Source organism: Talpa occidentalis, unplaced genomic scaffold (assembly GCF_014898055.3).
Source record: "Talpa occidentalis isolate TD23 unplaced genomic scaffold, MPIMG_talOcc4v2.1 talOcc4.8, whole genome shotgun sequence".
Lineage (NCBI taxonomy): Eukaryota > Metazoa > Chordata > Mammalia > Eulipotyphla > Talpidae > Talpa > Talpa occidentalis.
The window spans coordinates 108,801,149-108,824,295 of NW_023605194.1; the positions used below are offsets into that span (position 1 = coordinate 108,801,149).

Below are 23,147 nucleotides of genomic sequence, written 5' to 3' on the forward strand. Positions count from 1 at the left end.
TATTCATGACCAACTCCTGTTCCTCTGATGGGGCGGGTGGAGGCGAAATCCCCAAACCTCAAGGCTGCAATCAGAGAGAACCACTGAAGTCACTCTGCAGAGGCCTATGGTTTGAACTCAATACTATCGCCACTCCCACCAGAAAGCACCAAAGATCCCACATGCAAATGCCAAAACCCCTGTGGTCAGTGAAGAAGTTACATCAAAAGGGGAAAACCCTAGACAGTTTTAAACAAATTTAGTTCAAGGATCCTAGAAAGGGGATCACCTTCAGGCATGTCAAATAAGCTACGTCTCAGAAACGGTAGAATTGAGAAATAAGCAGCCCCCATGCCAGGATCCTAACTTTACTCCCGTTCAGTTTTCCCAGCTCAGTTCCAGTTTTCCAGTTCAGTTTTCCCAGGCCAGCAGCCACCCACACAGTGGCCAGTGACCTCCCAAGAGCTGGGCATGACCCGCTCTCCCCAAACCTAACCTGGAACAATGGTCAGTAGCCAGCCAACCATTTCTCTGAAGAAGCTGACTTCAGTTAAACCAGAGCCATCCTGCAGGGGAGGAGGAGGGATCGGAGGGAGAGAGAGAGGAGCACAGGGGACTGAGGTGATGGTGCACGGGTGCCTTGGGGAAGGAAACTCTAGGGGGACTGAATCTGAGGGAGTGGGGGAAGTAAATATTGTCCAAAAAAATGTAAAAAATGTAAAAAATGATAAAAGCATCCCTTTTTTTAACTTTAAAAAAGTAAAAAAAAAAAAAAAAAAAAAAGAAGCTGACTTCAGAACAGCCATGGACCGACCACGAGGCCACAGGATGCAGCCCAGGAGTCAGGCCCAGTTTGAAGGAAGCGGACACTGGAACTAAACACAGCCAGAAGCGCTGCCTGGATGCCCAGCAGGGAAAGGAGAGTGAAGACGAGGGACACAGCGTGCAAAAATGGCAAAGTTTTGGTGCGAACTAGCCAGCCTGTGTCCAGGGCCTCTCCTCCTGGCTTCTCATATTTTCCTCCCGGAGCAGGCTGAAAACTGCATCTCCGATGAAGGCTTTTCAGCACATCTAGGCGGCCACTGAGTCCTGCTCCCGTGTGGTCTCACTCATTTCCCCTTCATTCTCTTTCTCCACCAACCTACACCACAGACCCTCTCCCCTCAGGCGACGCCAGGTCTGTCACCGACTCTTCTGTCCCATACAGCCACTTTGTTCCGCGCGTGGCTCCGCAGGACACAGAGGGATAAATACCCCAAGATAAGTCAAGGAAAAATACACTGCAAACAGCCACTGACTCACAACGCACGAGAAAACACACGCACACACACTTGTTGAGGAATGTCACACACACGCACACACACGTTGGGGAATGTCTTCCAGAAGAGACGACCAGGAGAACATCACCCACACTACGTAAGGGAAGAGAAAGGCGAAGGACAGCACCTCTTTGCTGTATGTGGAAGAGCAACAGGAAGGCGACTCCCTACATTACCCAGCAGCTGGCAAAGAAAAGGCCAAGAAGGCCTGGGCAGATGGGGCCGAGCTGCCCGCAGCAAGGGTCCCCTCCCGGCCCCGCCACGTGGGACGGAATGGCGGGCCATGCTCTGGGAGAAACGTCATGGGAGAAACACCAGGATCCCAGCACGTCCAGACTGAGTTTATCACAAGAACTGGTTATGTAAGGAAAAAATTTTAATAAGGAAAAACATGACATTTTGTTCTTCTTAAAATAACAAGACCTTCGAATATCACAGCTTTGGTTTCGCTTCAATCCTCTTGCCTGGATTTTATCATGACTCCTTCAGAATTTTTTTAACGCTGTCAGTGTGAAAGGATTTCAGTATTCCCTCCAGGACCTTGTCCTATCATAAATCTAATAAAAGAATGTACAACTTAACTGTGTAGCAAAATCACCACATTTTCGTCTTTTTCTTCTTGTTTTTCTTTATGTGACACAAGTTAAGCACCGGGACCCCACCTTTCCTCGTGTGCCACAGGGAAAATTCACCCTTGGCCTCAGCGTGGTAAATAGCAACAATCATTGGGGATGACGAGAGAAAGTCCACCAAGAGCAATAAACCACTCTGAGCTTCGCTTTCCATCTGGAGGTAGTTTGGGGCCCTCCGAAATGTTTGACTCCTATCCCGACTGTGCCCGCCTTCATGCTTCAAAGATTAGTCAACTCAACTGAGACCAAAACAACTTTCTCACCAGCCTGGAGCCGCGTTCACATCCCGAGTGTATAGTTTCGATTGTTTTCATCAGACATCAAGAACTCCAGGGGCTGTCCATGGAGCCGGGACCACCTCATGTGGCACGAGGGTACAGCCGACACCGCCCTCTCTAAGTGACTCCAGACTAGGACAGGACTTGAAGGCCCTGGATAGCCTCACGCATATCTGCTGCTTTCCCAGGGTCCCCCAAACACTCAGACTGCAAGGAGAGCTAACCTGAGCACATCAGGAACCAAAAGGGCATTTATTCAGCAATTATTTCTCCAATACCAATGTATGTGCCAGGCACTGTGCTAGGCACTGATGGGATCACCTGATGCAGTCCCTGCCCTTAAATTAAGCCCCTGCCCTTTTAAATTAACCACAGTGTCTTTACAATGTCTTCTTAACACCGTCTGACACCGCCACCTGATTTTGGACAAATAAACTTCTAGATAGCAAGTTCTTATCTGGAATTATGAGATAATTTATTTCAGGGTCAATACATTCAAATACTATCTATCAACACAGAGAATGAAAATGCATCTATTGATAGAAAAGAGGAATGGCTGAAAAAGGTATGGCTACTGGGCCTCCCTGGTGGTGCAAGGGATTAAGATGCAGCGCTGTGAAGCTGTCTGCAGCCACTGCAGCACAAGTTCAATCCTCCAGCCAGCCAGGGAGCAACCCACATGGCGCAGCAGACCTCTCCTGACTTGTCCCCTGCTCCCCTCAGCAGTGTACTTCAGTCAATCTGCCTGTTCTGTTTCCCGCTCTGTCTCTGGTGAATCCTCTCACCCCCCACACTTCTGGTCTGTACCCCAGTTCTTGTATAAATAAATAAATAAATCTTGGGGGGAAAAGGAATGGCTATTACTTGAGAAGAAAATAACATGGCAATTGCCACTTAGGGACATGAGATAACCAGCAAATTCAAGAAGGTGTTCAAACTGGCAATAACTGCAGGGCATCCATCTGTAAAACAATGGGAAGTGCTTGTCCTTTAAGGGGATAAATCCACTGGTCTTTGCTGATCAGTAAAGAACCACAGAAGATGGTGAAGAACCATGGCAGATGGAAATGGTGACAATATCCAGGGTGTCAAACCCAGGCTTTTCTATCACTGTTTGTAACATTATTTGTAAACTGGTGCTGCCCCCATGTTAAATGAAAATATAACATGACCCGCAACAACTCTCCTAGGTATTTATACAAAGACTATGAAAACACTATCAAAATTTTTAGGCAACCCAATGCTCATGCAGAGCAACATTATTCAAAACAGCTACGACACGGAAACCACTTAAATGCCCACCAATGGGTAGATGGATAGAGAGGCTGTGGGACACGCTCCAGGGAATATTCCTCAGCTATGTAAAGAGATGAGATCTTTGCCGACAACACAGATGCAACTTGAACTGCTTATGCCAAATGAAACAAGACAGAAAGGGAAAGATAATTTATTGATGGCTTCTTTCAGACGTGGAAAATAAAGCAAATGAACAAATCATGATAAAAATAACTTTCAGACTCTATGAAATAAACATATAGTGGTAACCAGAAGGGGTTAGGGGAGAAGGGGTAGGGGGTGTCAGCCTGATAGTGTAAGGGCACTAGAACTTACGTGGTGGTTGAGGTCAAGCTTATACACATACACAGGTGAAGATGTGCCCCTAAATGTATATGGTTTTGTAAATCAATAAATTTTTATTAAAAAAAAAAAAACAGCATTCCTATTTCAATTCAGCTCTGGCTACAAAGGAAACAGCAATATATTTTGCAATACAAGTTACCAGTACAGCCACTATGCCAGACCATCTGAAAATGATTTCCTTGCCTGCGACATTCAGGAGTTTAAAGGAAGTTTCAGTCACTCCATGGAAATTCTTTAAATTCCCTAAAGTCAGTTTTGCAGATATCACTACATGGCTTTACCCCCAGATAATGCCATAAATCAAATAGGTGTCATCCCATATGTCAATGTCAATAAAACATGTTCTAGAAAACAAAAGGCTTTGAAAAATGTGTAACTGGCAGGGTCACACAGCTGTCTAGGTGAATGCTCTTGAGCAAGTAACTTAACCTCCTAAACCCTGGCCCCTAAGTTGCAAAATGTTAGCTGTTGTAAGAGTACCAAACAGGACCGTGAGAAGTAAATGCTTTCAACGGGAAGCCTTAATAAGTGCTCAAAAGGGAAAAATCCTATCATCTGCTACTACCACCCCAACTGCTACCATTATAATTATCACTTCTAGTAAATTTACACATCTCTGATAATGTCTACCATAGCTAAACTTATAACTAGATTGCCAGGCCAATTAAAACAAAATATATTTAATACCAAACAGTATAATCTACTCATTGCTGTTTTAAAGTGGAGGTGTTTTTTATATTCTAATTGAAACAAATTCCACATATAAAAATGGATATGCACATATACACACAATCTATGTGCATGTGTGTATATTAAAGGAACCAGTACTGACCCCACTGAAATAACGTAGGTTAGCCACACCTAAATTATGACTGTGTGTACACACAAGCATGCATGCATGCACGCACGCACACACGCACGCACGCACACACACAATGTTAGCTAGCTTACGAAGCTGAAAATGTACTAATTCCATTCCATCCAGTTCTAACTTTTCTTCCTAAGATGAGCTCTGTTTTATGATACACATTCATCAAGCTCAAGTCATACAATCCAGCACCCTTCACCTGTGGGTGGCCCTCCAGCACCTTCCAAAGGGCAAATGTTCATGAAGCTTCCACCACAGAACCAACTCCCTCTCCATTCCTTCCCACTGTGTTCTCACCACATACATTAATCCCAGAAAGAGCATTTGCTCGAAAATACGCTTTGAGCATTAGTGCTTTTAGAATGACAATTTCAAAGTCACAAATGTGAAGGTCTTTACTAAGTTGGCTCTTTGTTCATTGGACAAATAAGCACTTTTAAAAAACATTCTGTTCTATGATTTTCAAGATAAATCTGTCCTGCAGACACTGTGGTAGACCCTGCCAAAACCATCTTAGAGCAAACAAAAAACTGTTAACTGTGGTTAAGTGACACATCCTGTTCTGGACTAAGTCTGCTCATCACCAGGTTAATCTGCATGGCCACACAAACCTTCAGACAGCATCAACTAAGACACAGAATTACATTCTAAAAGATTTCAGAGTCCACTTGACAACATGAAAATAAAAAACCTAATCAGAAAACAGACATGAAAGTTAAATGGCCACTTCTCCAAAGAAAACATACAGATGGCCAACTGGCCCAAGTTGCAAGCACAAAAATGCTCATCATCATTGATCATCAGGAAAATACAAATCAAAACCACACTGAGATACTCTTTCACACTCGTGCGAATAGTCCACCGCAAAAAAAGACCAGCAAGAAAAAATGCTGGTGAGGGTATGAAGAAAAAGGAAGCCTCATACTCTGTCGGTGGGAATGGAGACCGTCCAGCCCTATGGAGCACAGTATAGCGGTTTCTGAAACTATTAAAAATGGATCTACCCGGGCCTCCCCGGTGGCGCAGCGGTTGGGCGCTGGGTTGCGAGGCTGCCCGCGGCCTCTGCGGCGCCGGTTCGATCCCCGGCTGCTCCCCGGCCACCGGAGGGGGGTCCCGCATGGCGCGCAGACCTCTCCTGCGGCCCGCTGGTCCCTTCGGCGGTGTCCTTCGGTCCTTCTGCCTGCTCTGCTCCGCTCTCTGGCTCTGGTGAATTCTCTCACCCTCCCGCGCTTCTGACTGTACCCAGTGCTTGTGTAAATAAATAAATAAATCTTTAAAAAAAAAAAAAAAAAAAAAAATGGATCTACCCTGTGATCCAGCAATCCCATGTTTGGGTATCTACCTGAAGAATGTAAAAGCACTACACTTCGTGCACACCTATGTCCAGTGCAGCACTTACAACAGCCAGGTTATAGAAACAACCTAAGCGCCAACACCAAAGCAGTTAAGAAGATCAAGATGTGGTATATACGTGCAATGGAATACTTCTCAGTTGTGGGAAAAAAAGATGAAATGTGGCCATTTGCAACACTTCAGAATTTTCAATTAAGTCAGTAAATCACTATTAAATTCTAAAAATATTTTCTTGGGTAATAACAAGTTAAAAATGGCATGCACTATTTTGATCCAAGTTTTTTCTACAATGATCAGAAAAGTATCCTTGCCACTTCCACTGCAGATAAATACTAAGATATGGCCATTAACCACCTCACTATATCAACAACCTTGATTGACCTTGTACCATGCAAGTTTGCACAGACCAGTCTTCATTTCCATCCTCTCACTCCTCTCTCTTCTCTCCCATTTGCCTTTACTTTAGCTAAAATTAATCAGCCCAGCAATAAGATACAGTAGAAGGCATATTTATTTTAACCTGCTAGCTTCCCATATCCTCACTTGCTTGCCCCTTCACCAGAGCACAACAGGACTAGTAAAGTCACTTTCAAAAATGCAACTTGTCTTCCTGCTGAACATCAGGTTTTGCTGTGCTCTGACTCTGGTTGTTATTCCTGGAAGTAGGCACATGTCTGCAGCTGACCCCAGTAAACCATCCGCCATGATGTCTCAGTGACTAGTCTAGGCTGGTAAATGACCCAAGACTGAGAAGAGGGCAACCCACTTGGGCAAACCAAGCTTACGCCACACAATCCTAGCTGGTGCTGATGTCCTGGCCTGATTATACTCTCCAAAGTGTCCTGTGACGGACAACCTGGTCTCCCCATGTGTAAGGCAAGTTTCTCAACCTCAGTACAATTAACTTGGAGCTGGATCATTCTTGGTTGGAGGAGGCTGCCCTGCGCGTTTCAGGGTGTTTAGCTGCATCAATGGCCTCCACTCCCCTGGGTGCCGGCAGCACCTCCCAATCAGGACAACTGAAAATATCACCAGCTGGTCAAAATCGCCCATTGGGGAACAAGTGCTCCAAGGAAAAGGACTACCTGTTCTCTGGGATTCCAGAGCAGTATGAAAGATGTGTGTGTGAAGCGATGCCACTGGGGCAGAGCACCACTCTGCAACCCAGCCAACCCAGGGACCTGTCAGCGACGCAAAAACACAGTCTGAGCCCCCAGGGCCAGGGGTACCTACAGCAAGCCCCGCTCGTCAGGGCTTCACTCGCACGAGTCAAAATTTTTCTTTGGGGCTTCAGCTAGTAATTTGAGCCCGGTTCTTCTCAGGTGCAAGGGGCAGCGATGAACGAGGACACACAGTAGGTGTGATGCCAAAAACCTGTCGGTAACTGGTCTTTGAGCAACACAGGCTGAGCCGCACAGGTCACTCACAGGCTGGTTTTCTTGTAAACTTACGGGATGGATAAATACAGGAGAGTACCAAAGTCAGTTTCTCTAACGATTTTCTTAACATTTTTTCTCTAGTGTATTTAATGGTAAGATTACCTATAACATAGAAAATACGCGTGAATCACCGGCTCATGTTATCATGAAGGCTTCCAGTAAAGAGCAGGCTATTGGCCCCTAAGTTTTGGAGGGAGTCTAAGGTTATACACAGACTTCTGACTACACGGGGGGTCAGTGCCTCTAACCCCAGCAATGTTCACGGGTCAAATGTAATTGTAAACCTATTCTATCTGCTGTTCCCCGAGACGGGCCAGCTATTCTAGTCCTGAGGACACAAGCAAAAAACTGGTCCACTGAAGTCCTGGAATCTCTGCCTCTGAAGAATCCCAGAGATTCTTGAGGACAAGCTGTGTGCCTGGATTTGGTGTTTATCTGATGGAAAGAGAAGGGCTGTCTACACACCCATGCACTGGAAGAGTTAGTTTTTCTTAAGCATTTCTTTCTTCTAGGAATTAGTTCTCCAAATAATGGGAAAGTAGGTAGTTACCTAGAAAACAGGAAGAAAAGCTATTTTTAGATCACAGATAATTGCAACAGTTTGAACTCTCACAGGTCCTACTCCTCCTCTCCTCTCAGGACCTGGAGTCCTAGAATCCTCCCAGATGTTGCCAGAAGGTTTTCTTCTCTGCAGACATCCAAAAAGCAGCAGTGTGATTCCTCTGAGTTTGAACAGAAAAATCAACGGTGTCTCTCAGCGGAAAGGAAAAAGTGCTTCCGTCATACACTTTTCTTCAACCAAGATTAAGGACTGTTTGAATTTAAAATATTCAAATTGGTAGAATAAAGTCTGGAAGAGACATTTCTTGGTGTCCTGAGGGTTCTTTATCCTGCATTTGAGCTGGTCCATTCCCTCCTGTTTTCTGAAACATTTCTCCTCCCTGGTTTGGGAGAAAAGGCTCCCTGTGGCCTGTCTCTCAGTGGCTACTGCTCTCAAATACAGTCAAACTCTCCCTCAACTCTCCCTGAAAAGCTCAGATTTCCCTGAACCACCCTGTCTCTCTGGGCCAGTTCACTGTGCAATTGATGGTGCTGCTTCCCATCCATAAGCTGTTTCTGTTCCTAAGATTTGGCCTCAAAAAGGAAACAAACTGAGGAATGGGTGAACTGCCTCTCTCAAAAGCACCTCCTCCTCAACACATCCAAACCAAAATATGGATCCTCTCCCCACAAACCTGCTCTTCCGGCTAGACAGCCTCCAGCAGCAGTGCTGACTGGCACAGACTGTAAGGGAGGAATCACCTCGGATGTCTCCTTCCTCCGGGCCCCAAGGCCAATCACCCCCTAAGTCTGCTACAGCCTAGAAATCCTGATTCCTTGAGAATTTGCCTCTAGCTGGCAGCTGACTTCCATCGCTCCAGCCCGGCTCTCCTCAGTCATCCTCAGCACCTCAGGGATCTGTAAGTCCTTTCTAATGCGCACTTCGGAGAATGCCAATCCCCTTCTCAGAAGGTTTCAGTCCATCCCAGCTGTCCTGAGAAGGAAGCCTGAAGTCCTTAACTGGCTCACAGACCTTTCAGATCCACCCCAGCCTCACCCCCACCCCACTCCCCGCTACCTGGAGGCTGCAGTGATGCTCTCTGGCCCCAGGATGCCTTTCCCTGTGCTTGGAGAATGCCTCACTCTCTGCATGGAAAGTTCCCACTTCTCAGAAGTTACTACTGACTTGAAGTCTTCTTTGACCCTCTACGCTAGCCAGTCCACTATGGTGTGGCTTCAGCCTACAATTTTTTTTTTTTTTCTGGCTTCAGCCTACAATTTTCAAGCAAAGATCTTCAGTAATATGTTGGGTTTCAAAACACTTACAGGTGTTTTCTTTAGTACAGGAGAGGCTTATCTTCAGGCCTGTTTGTCAAAATATTCTTTGTTTGGAAGAGAGAAGGACGTGTTCACCGGCTGAATACAGTCGCTACTAGTAAAGTCACAATGTGCTCAAGCTCAACTAAAGGAAGGTGGGACAGTGCTCTTTCAATGTCAACGGTCACCATCTTCCAAGAGCCGGACCTCCCAAGATCTGTCACTACGTCTTGTGAGAATGAAACTCCACCACCCCACGAGGGCAGACCAACTATTTCCATTTACTACAAAAGAAACAGAAAGCTGGGCACTGAAGGTGCCAGTAACTTGACAAAGTCACACTACTAGTAGGTGGTGGAGCTGAGCAGCAGCCATCCTGGTTCAGACCTGAGGTGACATTTTTCTGGCCCCACTGCTTCCCTCCAGTCACACACCTCACAGTGACTCACTGCCAGAAGGTGACGGGAGGCCTGCCTGGCACCCAAGGACAGACAGCGCCTGTGGGGCGACAGGTTAACTAGGAAGAAGTCACACTCACTGCTGAAATATTAAGTGGCACAGGTCTGACATCTACCTCAGGGAACAGAGAGGAAATTCGAGTTCAGCCAGGGAGGCAGGCCTAGCAGAGCTGGCAATGCAAGTATGATTCTAGTTCATCTCCTGGCTTAAAGAGAAGTCTGCCCTGAGAAGGTAAAATGTCAGGTGTAGGGGAGCGGGGTGGAGTGGGGTGGGTGGGTGTGTGTGTGTGTAAAAAGAAGTCAAAGCTTTTTCAATACAAAAGCATCCCCCTGACCTGTCCTTAAATGGTGCCCTTTTGGTGATTCCTGTTTGCTCAAGGCCACAGGACTCCAAACAAGTCTAATAATCCAACTCATCCGACCTAACTGGACTGACGGTCACCAGCTTCCTAATAAGACTAAGCACATTGTATTTACGACTAAGCACGTTGTGTTCCTCTTTGCATCCGGGTATTGGAAGTCCAATTTCAATGACGCACAAAGGCTTTTCCCCATATTTTGTTTTTGACCCATACCAAGTATTTCTTAGAATCCTGAAATGTACTTCTACAAGTTCTGATGGACCAGACTACACAGAAAATATAAAATCAGAAAGAAAACATGTGAAATGTCTTCAGGAATCATTGTTTACAAACTGTGGTCAAGCAAGTGATCCCAAAATAAATTACAGTAAGGCTTTCATACTGACTACTCCCGAAATGCCCTGTTTCACAGTCCAAAACACTGCATGGACTGGGCCTCCCTGGTGGTGCAAGGGGTTAAGTCTCGGCACTAAGTCTCAGCACCATCTGTAGCCACCGCAGCACTAGATCCCTGGCCAGGGAGCTGACCCACATGGCACAGCACACCTCTCCTGTCTTGCCCACTGCTCCCCTCAGCAGTGTATTTCATTTCAGTAGATCTGCCTGTTTTGCTCCCCACTCTGCTTCTGGTCAATCCTCTCACCCCCACACCTCTGGCTGTACCCCAGTTTTTGTATGCATAAATGAACAAATCTTTAAAAAAAAAAAAAACCGCATGGACATAAGGTTCACCAAAGAGCATCTAACATGTCTTGATAGAACTACATATCAACCATCAAAGTCGTTTTAAATGTGCACTGTCAGCACATAGTTGAACTAAATCAGGTAAAATTAATACATGCATTCACGTGGACAAATTTGACAAGCATGATGTTGACGGGTAAAAAAGTTGCAGAAAACAGTATGAAATCATTACAAGAAGTCTGAAACATGCAAAACACTTTTATTTAGGCATATACACAGATGTAGAAAGAGACCTGGAAATACTAAACAACAGACCTGACATATATGCTACTTCCTAGGGAGAAGGATGGTTTGCTACTGGGACAGACAGAGGGGAAGCTTTTCTTTCTTAAACTGAGAAGCAAATACAGAGAGATTAGGAGATTCTTTCCAGTTTTTTTATTTCTCAAATATCTCCTATTTTAAAGGAAAGGGCTAATATTAAATGAGAACAAAATTAAAACTCATTGTAGTAAAGGGTGAGCCGAGCAGTCCAGAGGAAAGGGACTCTAAGAGAGGAGGAGGTGCGAGAGTTGAGTCAGAGAGAGACTGAAGGGAAAAATGACTTTTTTAATGGAGGTCTTGCATGTATTCATTGCTCCTAAATCAACCCAATGTCTGCATGTCAACATTTACACAAATTGGTGATTGGTTTTATGTGCAATCATCATTGCAGGAGGCCTTATAATCCAGCAAATTTTTAATCATGATCCTTGTGCTGTGTTAGTAATACACACACATTTCAGATAACCAAGATTTATCATAATAACTTGCCTGACTCAGAGCACAGTTACAACCCTTACAGACAGTTTATTGTCTGTGGTTTAGGGTTTTGGAGTTAGACAAATGTTGGCACATTCCACCACTGACCAGCTGGTCATCTGTACAAGCTACTAACCTCCCCAAACTCAGTTCTCTAACCTATAAAATGGAGCACGTGTTAGCCTATCTCCTTGGGTAAGTCTTCACTTTAATACAGTGCCATGGGCCTCCCCGGTGGTGCAGCAGTTGAGTGCTGGGTTGCGAAGCAGCCCGCAGCCTCAGCAGCACCCACCGGTTCGATCCCCAGCTGCTCCCCGGCCACCAGAGGAGGGTCCCGCATGGCGCGCAGACCTCTCCTGCCACCCGCTGCTCCCCTCAGCAGTGTACTTCGGTCCTTCTGCCTGCTCTGCTCCCCGCTCTGGCTCTGGTGAATTCTCTCACCCTCCTGCGCTTCTGACTGTACCCAGTGCTTGTATAAATAAATCTTTAAAAAAAAAATACAGTGCCATGCTGAATTTAGCACAAAGTAAATAGTAAATGCTCAATAAAAGTTAGCTACTGTTATTAAAATTATATACTTCCAATAAAAAAAAACAATTTTCAAATGGAGCTCACAACTGCCCGTTTGTCTGTGAAATGTAACTCCAAGACACCCTTCATTGGCATTATAAACTGCAAATTTCTAAACACTCTCCCACAAATCCACAAATAAAGCCAACTTGCAAGTTTTCTTTAAACAATATGTAGAAAGTCAAAGGCAACACAAGACCACACTGAATCCTATGACGCAGTGTTTTCATAGCTATGTTTCTAAGAGCAAAGTTTTAAGTGATGAGACACCATTTGCTATTAACTGTGGTCAAATATAAACATTTTACTTACTGTCATAAACAGTCAGCAATCATGTAAAACACGATCTGTGGTGCCCTTAGGAGACTACACAATATATTTTTTTTAAAGATTTATTTATTTATTTATACAAGCACTGGGTACAGTCAGAAGCGCAGGAGAGTGAGAATTCACCAGAGCCAGAGGGGAGAACAGAACAGGCAGAGTGATGAAATACACTGCTGAGGGGAGCGGCGGGCAGCAGGAGAGGTCTGCACGCCATGTGGGACCCTCGCCAGCAGCCGGGGATCGAACCAGCGCTGCAGAGGCTGCGGGCAGCTTCGCAGCCCAGCTCTCAACCACTGCGCCACCGGGGAAGCCCTACACAATATTTTATATCCTTCATAATTCTCACCTCTCTGACAGTGGGGAAAAAAAAAACAAAATCCTAAGGTGATAAAACAGCTATTGGAGTCACAGAACTCAAAACAGCTTCTCTGGAATCTGCCCAGCCAAGCTTGAGGATTCTGGGTAGAGAATAGCATGACCTAACAGCTTGCAGCAACATCCCTCTCTGGTATCTTCTGGCTGCCTGCCTTTTCTCATTCTGAATTTCCCGTAGCAAACACCAGCACTGTCCATTAAGTTAGGGTTTCCAGCATGCAACAGGCTAGAGGGAAAATCCTCAAGAAGTGTCACTGTAATTTTTAAGTATCCGCAGGCTCCAGTCATGGATGTTGTCACTTGACTGGAGCGCTCCAGCTCATCCTCAGCTGGTCCTCATCAGACCCCTGCACGAGGCCCATGGGCAGCCCTGCAACCCAGCTGTCCACGGCTGGCGTAATTTGCAGGCGCTGCAGTGACCCCCTTCTACTCCACCTCAAATCTTCGTGCATCTGAAATGAATTCCAGAAAATGTTTTCCCAAGATACCACTTAGCTTTGATGCATCAGCATTTCAAGCATGCTGAACTACAGTCAAACTCTGGAAGCCTTTCCAGAGCTGCAGATCTCTGTCTTCTCAGTCACCATGAAGGAACAGGGGCGGGCGGGGAAGAGGGATGAAGTCCAGGGTAATAAGCACTAACCAGGTTAGACACTAATCTCTGAGCCAAAGCAGTCATTTTTCAGGCAAGGAAAGGACCTTGATAATAAAACATGCCTACGATCGGATAATACATCATAATTATTAATGTTCAAGTGTTTATTCTAAACACTAACTCATTTAATGCCACAAGCAACCCATTATTGTAGGTAGCATTTTCAACTGAACAGAGGAAAACACAGAGAAAAGCTAAGTAGGCTGACCACAGGTCCACTGTTAGCGAGTGGCTGAGTGAGGGTATGGACCCAAACAGACTCGTACCTCGGCCTGTGCTCTTAATCTCTACTATACTGTCTTTGTTTTTAATTATGTACAAAAATATGCTCCCCTAGTTTTTCAAAAGTCAATGATGCTCACTGGTCACCCCCACCAAAAAAAAAAAAAAAAAAAAAACTAGGCAAAAAGGAAGTGGTCCAAGGAATCCCAGCAGATGGGAGGAAAGGAAAAAGGCAATTATGTCAGATGACTAACCAGTAAGACATTCCCAATACACATGGCTGGAGGACTCTAAACAGAAACTACCCTAACTGGAGTCAAGGACCACCTACAGGGAGCAAAGGATTTTAAAAGCTTTTAAAGATTGTCTGGGTCCACATCCCTGCTCATGTCTGACAGTAATTACTTTTATAGCAAGTCCACATGTATAGAGACCAACCCACAGCAGTAAAACCCCAAGAAAGAGTTTACCACTTATCAGGTGACACTCCGAATTGTAAGGGTCCACGGTGATTTCTTTGGGGGAAAAGAATATACCCAAGTATCCTTTTCCATGCAGGGGGAAATACTTGTGATTAATTTTTAGAATAGCTTTTATTCCTATACATCTCTAAATTCCACTTTATAGGTGCAGCAGCTTAAAATTTACAACTAGGATATTAACTAAGAGGAAACCCAACTTGAAGTGGCTTACATTATTTAATAAGCTATTCAGAAGTGGGCTTCAGGCACAGAAGAATCTGTGGCTCCCAGGATGCTTATCAAAAACCCAGTATGTTTGCTTCCTGCTCCTTACCATGGTTGTACTCATGGTCCAAAATGGCAGGAGTAGCTCCGGGCATCACATCCAATGTCACAGCTGAATATTAATCTTTTAGGAATGTTCGTCTCGATGCAAAAGAATATTGTAGGGTAAGTAAATGACATGAGGCTTTTCTGCCCTCCCGCCACTAGGATGGATGATGGATCCCTGCAGTCCTGAATGCATGCCTGATGGCAGGTACCTGGAGTAGGGTGTGGGCATACGTAGATGGGCTTCACCTGGGCTGAGAGACTGAGCTTACAAGAGTGGCGTCATGGGACGCCAGCAGAACCACGAGAGAAGCAGAGAGAACGCGAAAGAACACCAGAGAGCCCAGAAAGAGTGAAGACTTGCTGGCCTGCCAGCCTCCCGGCCCCCCAGCACCCCTACCTGCCATGTACCTGGTAAATCCCAATAAAAGCCTGAAAGGCCACCGAGGGCTCCAGGACTCACTCCTCCTTCACCCGTCTGCTGGAAACATAGAAAACCTGCCCTGTGCCCATTTCTGCCACTACAAATATCTTTCCCTAAGTCTCCAGTAGACTTTCTATCACGTCTCCCTGGCCAGAACTAAGATACATTCTCATCTTAAACTGGGCTTAATAACCGAGAGTGCAGTGATCCTCAGCCCTAACTGCATCTTTTTTTTTTCTTTTCCAATCCCCCAGGGGATTCTAATGGTCAGCTAGGACTGAGTCACAATCATCGGAATTACCCCAATCATTCATCCCTTGGTCATGTGGGGCAGGGTGTAGACACCTGAATATAATTTGAATTGTCAAAGTAACTACGTTGGCTGGGCCAAGAGTCTACACTGCCACTTCACATGTGTGGTTTCTAAACGCTTCCACACCCTTTAGTCAATATTCAACCCTTTCTGCAACAGGCCCATTTTACGAAAAAGGAAACTGGGGCTCAAGTTTACAAAATGCAACTCTTAAGTCTTCCAAGTCCTCGCATGTTTTAATGCAACAGCCACTGGAAACTCATTTCCTTGAAAGGAGTTACCATATGAATCATTTATATGAATCATTTCTCTGAAACAATGAACACAGATGGCAAAAGGGAACTTTTACACTGGACTGAGAAAAACAATGAAAAATCAAAGCCAAAAGAACCCAAACCAAAGACTAGAAGAGTCAAATTCTAGTCCTAGTTGCCACTAATATCCTTCTCCATGTCTGTGACAGAACAGGCTCACTTATGTGGGGTGGGGAGAGAGGGGAGAGGTGGCGGGGAGAGAGAACTCTCGAAACCAAGCACTTTAGACAAGCTAAGTTCACAGAAGATGATTTCAGATAACTATGTAAGCACTTAATAACCGTAAGGGCTATTTGTTAAAATATCTATTTCCCTCTAGAACATAGCTCTCAAGAACACCTGTTGCAATGTGGCTTAGTGCTGTTTCTGGCAAATATGCTACTCATTTCTACATATCATAAGCATCTGAGACTGGAGGTACCTCATGAAAGGCTTGCAAATGTTTAAACTGTATTGCAAGGGGAAATTGTTCTAGGAAAGGAGTGAAAATTTTAAAACTCCTCCCTCGCCTTCTGCTAGCTCCCAGCCAGCCCTGCAGATGTCAGATACTCTTCCTCCACTATTCTTTCCCATAATAGCAGGCTTCTGCTGAAAAATCTGGGTGATTCTGCCCAGGAGATAATCCACGGCCCCACCCTGCTTTCCTGGCCTCCAGCCTATCCTACTCGAACTGAAATCCCCACTCCAGCCAAACAAGTCGCCTCATGGGTTCAGCCTTCTCAACTGTTTCCAGTCTGACAAGGTTCTATGCCTTCCTTTAAAACACCCCCATGAGTTCCCAGATTCCCAGTAAACCTTCCCCACCCTAATCTAAAGCAACAAACTGCTGCTTCTACCAAGTTAGGGTACTTATCACTTTTTAACCTTTTAACCGTGAGTCTGCATCTTACACAGTTTAAGAACTGAGCCTCATGCAAACAGGAGTTCAAACACGTTCCCTGGATGGAACCTGATCCAATAAACTTAAGCACAAGGGTCTGTGTCTTGCTACCCTGGGTATCTCAATCCCAATACTTAATACACTGCAGATGCTAAGTATTTGCTGATTGCTACATAACTGAACTCAGCAGAAAGCCTTCAGGCTCCTCAACACCGCCTCCAACTTCTTTACATATTTTTACAACATTCAAGACATGGAAATTACATAAATCCAACAATTACTGGGTGGATGCAGGAGGAATCTTACAGGGCAGTTACAAACAGAAAGTATGTAAAGACACAATTCCGAAAAAGCACAAGACGCCGTTTTTTGACAAATATCTGAAAACATAAGCGATTTGACCCAGTTGATTGTTATTCTCTGTGCAGCTCCTCCCTCTACCTCCCTCAAGTCCTTCCTTGACTTCTTGACTCTCAGATGTTCTAGAAAGGCTCAACTGGTTCAGCAAACAATTGACCTAGACTGCAATTTCAAATGACCTAAACAAGCCATTTCCAAACACAGCAGAACCCACTAATGCCTCCTAGAAGTAGGCCACGAGAAACGGAATCAAGTGACCTGCTCCATTGTCCTGCAGCCTGGCCCTAACAGCAAAGGAGAATTAAACTCAGGTGTCTCGACTTAAGTCCAGTGTCCTTAAGTCTTTGGAAGGAACTAGAAGTGGAGCAACCTGCACGAGGGCAAAGTGGTGCTAAGTTGCCAGCAGCACGTGAGCTAATGCTGGGTTTTCGTCATCTTCTGGGAAAGATTTAAACCTAAGAAAGAGAAAAGCCACTCTGTTGCTCTCTTCAGCTTACGTACAAATACACTGCTGCCGGTAAAGGACAAGAATTAACAGGAGTAAGGATACTGTAGGGGTAAAGAAAATATCAGGCTTTTCTGCCCTTCCGCCATCAGGATAGATGATGGATCCGTCCTGAATGCATGCCTGATGGCGGGCACCTGGAATAGGTGTGGGCATAGGTAGATGGATTCAGCTGAGCTAAGACTGTGCTTTTAAGGGCGGCGTCACGGGGGGACGCTAGCAGCCCCAGCCAGCAGCAGTAGAACCTGAAGGAGAAGCCGAAGCAGAAGCAGAGAACGCCAGAGAGCCAGATAAAGACTTGCTGGGGGCTGGGAGGCCTGCCAGCCTCCCAGCCCCCAGCCAGCACCCCTGCCTGCCATTGCCTGGTGAACCCCAATTAAAGACCTGCAAATCCACTGAGGACTCTGACTCCTCCTTTACCCGGTCTGCATGGGATCAGAAAACCTGCCTTGTGCCCTGTCCTGCCCCTACAATTGGCGTAAGTCGGCAAGATCCATGCAGACGGGTATTGGAGCCTCCGAAGACCTGGAGGGACAGGAGAACAGACTGCCTGTGACGACGCTGGAGGCACATGGCGGTATAGAAGATGGATACGTCCACGAGCTACAGGATGAGACCTGGCGTGAAGGAGACGCCCGAAAGGACCAGCCAACGACACGGAGGACCAGCCAACGACACCGGAATAGGACCAGCAACGACACCGGAAAGGACCAGCCAATGACCCCTGAGCAGCAGGCCATTGCTGAAGCAGGAGAGGCCAATGGACTGATAGACTGATGAACTGATGATTTTGGACTGACAATCCTGCCAGAAGGCGGAGGACCTTAGCAGGTTATGTTTATTTTTGAGAATCTGGGGGTGCCAGTGGGCCTAGATGGCCAAAGCAGCTGTGTATGCCAGTGGCCAGGTGGAGGAGAAAGCCAACTGAGAAAGCAAGCTGGTACTGATGATAAGTTGAGAAGCCCTGAGCGGCTGTTAAGCAGCCTGGGTATGCTGAAGAACTGTGAGTCTCGTAAAATCACCTGTGGGTGATGCCCTGCTCATTCTTAGCGAGGTGAGGAGCTGAGAACCTGTCCTTGGGGACGGGTGGGGAAATGTGGCTTGGGGTGGAGCCCAAGCCGAATGCAGAGTTTGGATCCCCTACCCATGTGATTGTGCAGTGGTTGGCTTGAGTGCAGGGGTCTGTGAGTCGCATGGTGGCCATGAAGGCCGAGTGTTGGAGCGACTGCAGACAGAAACCCTGAGGGTGGTGATTACCCCAACAGAATAAAATTGCAATCCCAGAGCTAGTGCATCCTGGGGTGGATGCTGTGTGCCTTGTAGCCTAGACGACAGCCAGAGAAGCCAGGAAGCCTGACGGCTCCTGGTATGTTATAGTAGATGCCGTGAGTGATTCCCTCCCTCATATGAGCAGTGCCTTCGGCAGCAGATTTGGTGGCTCATCTGCTGGTACCAATAATTGTCTTTTGCACTTGGTTGGTGCCCTGCCTGGACTTATTTGTGTTCTGTTGTATTTTGTATGTGTATTTTGTTATTTGATGTATTTGCTTTTGTGGGCCATGGCTGCATTGTTTGTTTGCTTAGAAATTGTATATATATGTATAGACTATATGGCAGAAAACCTGAGGGGGTGGACTGTAGGGTAAAGAAAATATCAGGCTTTCTGCCTTCCGCCTCAGGATAGATGATGGATCCTTGTCTGAATGCATGCCTGATGGCGGGCACCTGGAATAGGTGTGGGCATAGGTAGATGGGATTCAGCTGAGCTAAGACTGTGCTTTTTAAGGGCGCGTCACGGGGGGACGCTAGCAGCCCAGCCAGCAGCAGTAGAACCTGAAGGAGAAGCGAAGCAGAAGCAGAGAACGCCAGAGAGCCCAGATAAAGACTTGCTGGGGCTGGGAGGCCTGCCAGCCTCCCAGCCCCAGCCAGCACCCCTGCCTGCCATTGCTGGTGAACCCAATAAAAGACCTGCAAATCCACTGAGGACTCTGACTCCTCCTTACCCGGTTTGCATGGGATCAGAAACCTGCACTGTGGCCAGTCCTGCCCCTTACAGATACTGATTCACAAATTCGGATAAGCCTAACACTCTGGAAAGGAAAGCTGACAGCTGGCCCCCAGACCTACGAGCTGCTGCTGGAACACAAGGCTGGTGTCCTGCTGGCAGAGCTAATGCACAGTCACATAAATAGCTTTCTATCAGTGGCCAAACTGGCTTTGCCTTCTGCCCCTCTCCAGACCTCCCTCTTCATCTCCCTAGCTCTGCAGGGAGCTGCTACAGCTGGTCTAAGGGCAGAAGGATCACCCCCACTGCCAGGGACACTGATGAAAAGTAAGCTGGAGCAGCAGTCTTCTCCCTCACACTGAGCACACACCCCCACACCCACACAGGTCCTCTTCCCATACCCACTCCTGGGCATTACAGTCTCTCGCTACCTCCCACCCACACACATACTTAATGCCAAGGCACTGGAGCCCCATCAACCAAGTCAGTTCCCTAGTCACATGTTCCAAACATAGTGACTCCCCGTCCACACTGTGCAAAACCAAAGAGGTCACACAGCCAAAAGGAACCCTGGACACCATCCAGAAAAGTGGAGCAACTTGCTTCCAAAATTACAGGGATGGCTCACTAAATTCTTCCCATTAAAATGTATTTCAATTCATTTATTGAGTATCTCCTGTTCCGAGTAATGTGCTTGGTACCTGAGACATGATGTCCAGGAGCTTTTAATCTCTCATAATGCAAAACGGGGGGTGGAGGGGTGGGAGAAGTTGACATGGAGTACTTTTCCCAGAAATGTCTGCAAGCCAGTGAGAAGAGACAAATTTTCTAGGCAGAGATTGTTGAATTGAGAAACCAGGGAAGAGATAAAGTCCCAGACGACACAGGTCAGGCTAGATGCACAGGTCTCTTGAAGAGGTTAAAGGGAATGCACAGGCATCCTCAGAAGCACCTAGGACTTACAGGTGTGGTCAGATAGGTTACAGGTGTGGTTAGGTGGGTTGCAAGTGTGGTCAGGCTCCTTCCTGGAGCTAATACCTTCCCATTACCAGCAGCATCCCTAAGTCGGCGCTTTGGCTTAAATTTCAGCCCACCTTACAAAGACTCTTCTCAGCTACTGCAATTAAGCACATCACTCCCGTTTCTTCTGCAGCCACCCAAGAGTTTGACAAGCGTCACGGAGCAGGAGAGGAAAGCATGGAGCTTGACCAGGGTGGAACTCCCGGCTTGCAGGCAGTGCTCACTCAGGCCAGAAGGCAGGCTGTCTGCTCACCCTTCCAAGCGCCAATCTTTGAACCCTCCCAGGCGCTGGAGGAGGAAGGAATGTGCAGAAAGCGCACACGGCCAGGTGAACTTTCTGGTTTGGCGAATTTAAGACCAAGACCAGACAGTCGGGGGAAATCAAAAACACAGAGAGGGTGAGCGGAAGGTGCTCCGGAAGCGCTCGACACCCAGAAGGTTTTCCAAGCATCCTGCAAACTCTCTGAGAGGCCAACAGACAAAACGTGTCACCCTATAGGTTGTTTTGCACCCGTCCGCGGGCAGCCTTAGTGTGCAAGGACCCGAGCGCAGGTCCGGTTCAGTTCAGCGGAGCCCCAGCACCCAGGGGTGCTGGCGGAGGCCGCCCGGGCCGCGCCCCTGCTGGCTGGGCGAAGAAGGGTCCCGGGCCTCCAGCTGCCGAAAAGGTCTCCCGACCCTCCGGGGACGCGCGAGGCCCGGGACCGCCGCCTCCCCGGGGAGCGGCTCCCCCGGCCTGGCCGCGCCGCCCCGCGCGCGCCCGGCCCCGCTTACTCTTGGTGGCCGCGATGAGGCTCTTCCCGTCCTTGATGAGCTCTTTAATGAACTTGTTGGTCCGCTCGAGCTCCGCTTCGTGGGCGCGGATCCGCTCCCTGAACCACGGGCTGTCGAGGTAGCAGTCGCTGAACTCCAGGGGCTGCAGCCCCATGACGGCGCGGGGCGCGCGGCGGGGCGGCCGCCAGGTGCGGGGCGCGGGCGGGCGGCGCGGACCTGTGCCCGGAGCGAGGCCGGACCGTGCGCGCCAGCAGCCGCCAGGCGAGCGAGCAGCGCGGCGCCCCAATCCGGCAGCCCCCGCCGAAGCCCGGGCGCCCGCCGCCGCCCCGCCCCGGGCCCCCGCGCCGCGCGCCCGCCCGAGGCGCGAGGCCGCCGCGCCCCGCCCCGGGCGCCTCCCGGGCCCGCCCCGCGCGGCCCCGCGCGCCCCCGGCTTTTCCCTCCGCCTCCCGCCCCCCTCTCCCCTCCTCGCCCCTCCTCTCCCCTCCTCTCCCGGCGCCTCTGCGCCTCTTCCCCGCGCCGGCGCCCCTCCCCTTCCTTCCGAGGCGGCCCCGCGCTAGAATCTCGGCCCGCGGCTCTCCCCACCCCGCGCGCCTCCCCTGTCCTCGGCTCCTCTCGGGGGTGACTCGGGGTCGGCTCCCCGACCGGAGAGCGCGCCCGGCTCGGGAAGGGGTGTCTGCCCAGCGGCACGCCCTCATCCCGCAGCCGGCGCCCCAGCCCGGGGGTCTGGCTGGCCGGGGGACACCCCAGAGCTGGGAGGGGACGCGCACGCGGGGCTCTCCTTTCCTCATTTGCGCCCCCGCTTCAAGGAAAGCGCGGGTGGCGTCTGCGCTGTGGATGGAGAGCTTTACCCGGGCAGGACGCGCGCGCTCGGGCGCCTGGCGGGGGAGAGCGGAGGGACAGGGCCAGGGTGGCGAGACCTGCCCCGCGATCCGGTGGGGAAGCGGGTCTGGGTGGGCAGCCGCGACCCTTTTATCCTGCACGGCACGTGCCCAAGTCCGTGTGGCTTTCACGGGAAGGGGTGACGACCGGCCGTGAACGCACCCCAGTGCTGCTGGGAAGCCGCTGGGTTCTGAAACAACTCACAGGTGCGCCACCCGCCCCCCCCCAAAAAAAGTTGACATTTCACTTATACCTAAAGGAAACCGCAATTGGTCGTTGGAGTCGCTTTTCATAATAGCCACTACCAATTTACTAAGCAGTTACGCGCCCAGCACTCTCCAGCAGACCTACAGACATTTCCCCCAAGCCCACACCATGTGTATGCGCAGAGGTTTACTGAGAAGGGTAGCATCACCAAGAAACTTCAAAGGGATTCTTTAAAACGTTCAGACACTGAGCTGGGTAATTAAGAATCTGTTTGGACAGCACGTTGCAGGAGAGCAGCCCTCCGCAGCGAGCTAAATAAGCCTCCTACTCAATGAGCTCTTTTGTTACAAAACAGTCCTCGGAATGGCTAAGCCGCAGATAAACAGATAAACATTATTACCTCAATGTCCATCCTCCAGAGAATTCAAAATGTTTTACCAAGCACGTTTGGTTTGGAGAGTTTCGGTTTCCAACCACCCCCATCCCAGACCAGCAGAGGGGCTGGAGTCTCCAAAGAGGAGAATAAAACAGGCAAATAAGGGGGGCGGGGGGAGGGAACACTTAAGAAGGGATGTCAGTAAACACTGTCTCCATCCTCTGAGCAAAAATCCCCCCAAGAAGGCCTCCTGACCCTCAAAGAGCTTGGACCAGCGACTGACTCCCTACCTGTAAGCCCAAGAGACACGGAAAGGTAAGTCCAGGCAAATCCTTGTTCGTAAACGCATCATTCGTGGTAGCCAAAAAGTGGGATGAACCCAAGTAGAAAATGTGGGTATCCAAAGAGTGGAATATTAACCTCCAATAAGAGGGAATGAGGAACTGGTGCCTGTTACATCCAAATTTTGAAAACATTTAATG

The 23,147-nt window shown here is 48.2% G+C and overlaps 1 protein-coding gene across 7 annotated transcripts in view; it reads right to left on the reverse strand.

The window, feature by feature from the left end:
- ARHGAP10 (Rho GTPase activating protein 10) overlaps positions 1–23,147 on the reverse strand; it is a 253,278-nt gene that overhangs the window by 204,919 nt on the left and 25,212 nt on the right. For 5 of the 7 annotated variants that reach the window (XM_054690276.1, XM_054690272.1, XM_054690274.1 and 2 more), the window contains one exon: positions 21,204–21,313. In XM_054690276.1, coding sequence (XP_054546251.1) covers positions 21,204–21,313 — 110 coding nt within the window. Of the gene's footprint in view, positions 1–14,615; positions 14,891–21,203; positions 21,389–23,147 lie in introns of those variants that run through there. The other 2 variants (XM_037497651.2, XM_054690277.1) reach the window with 2 other exon arrangements.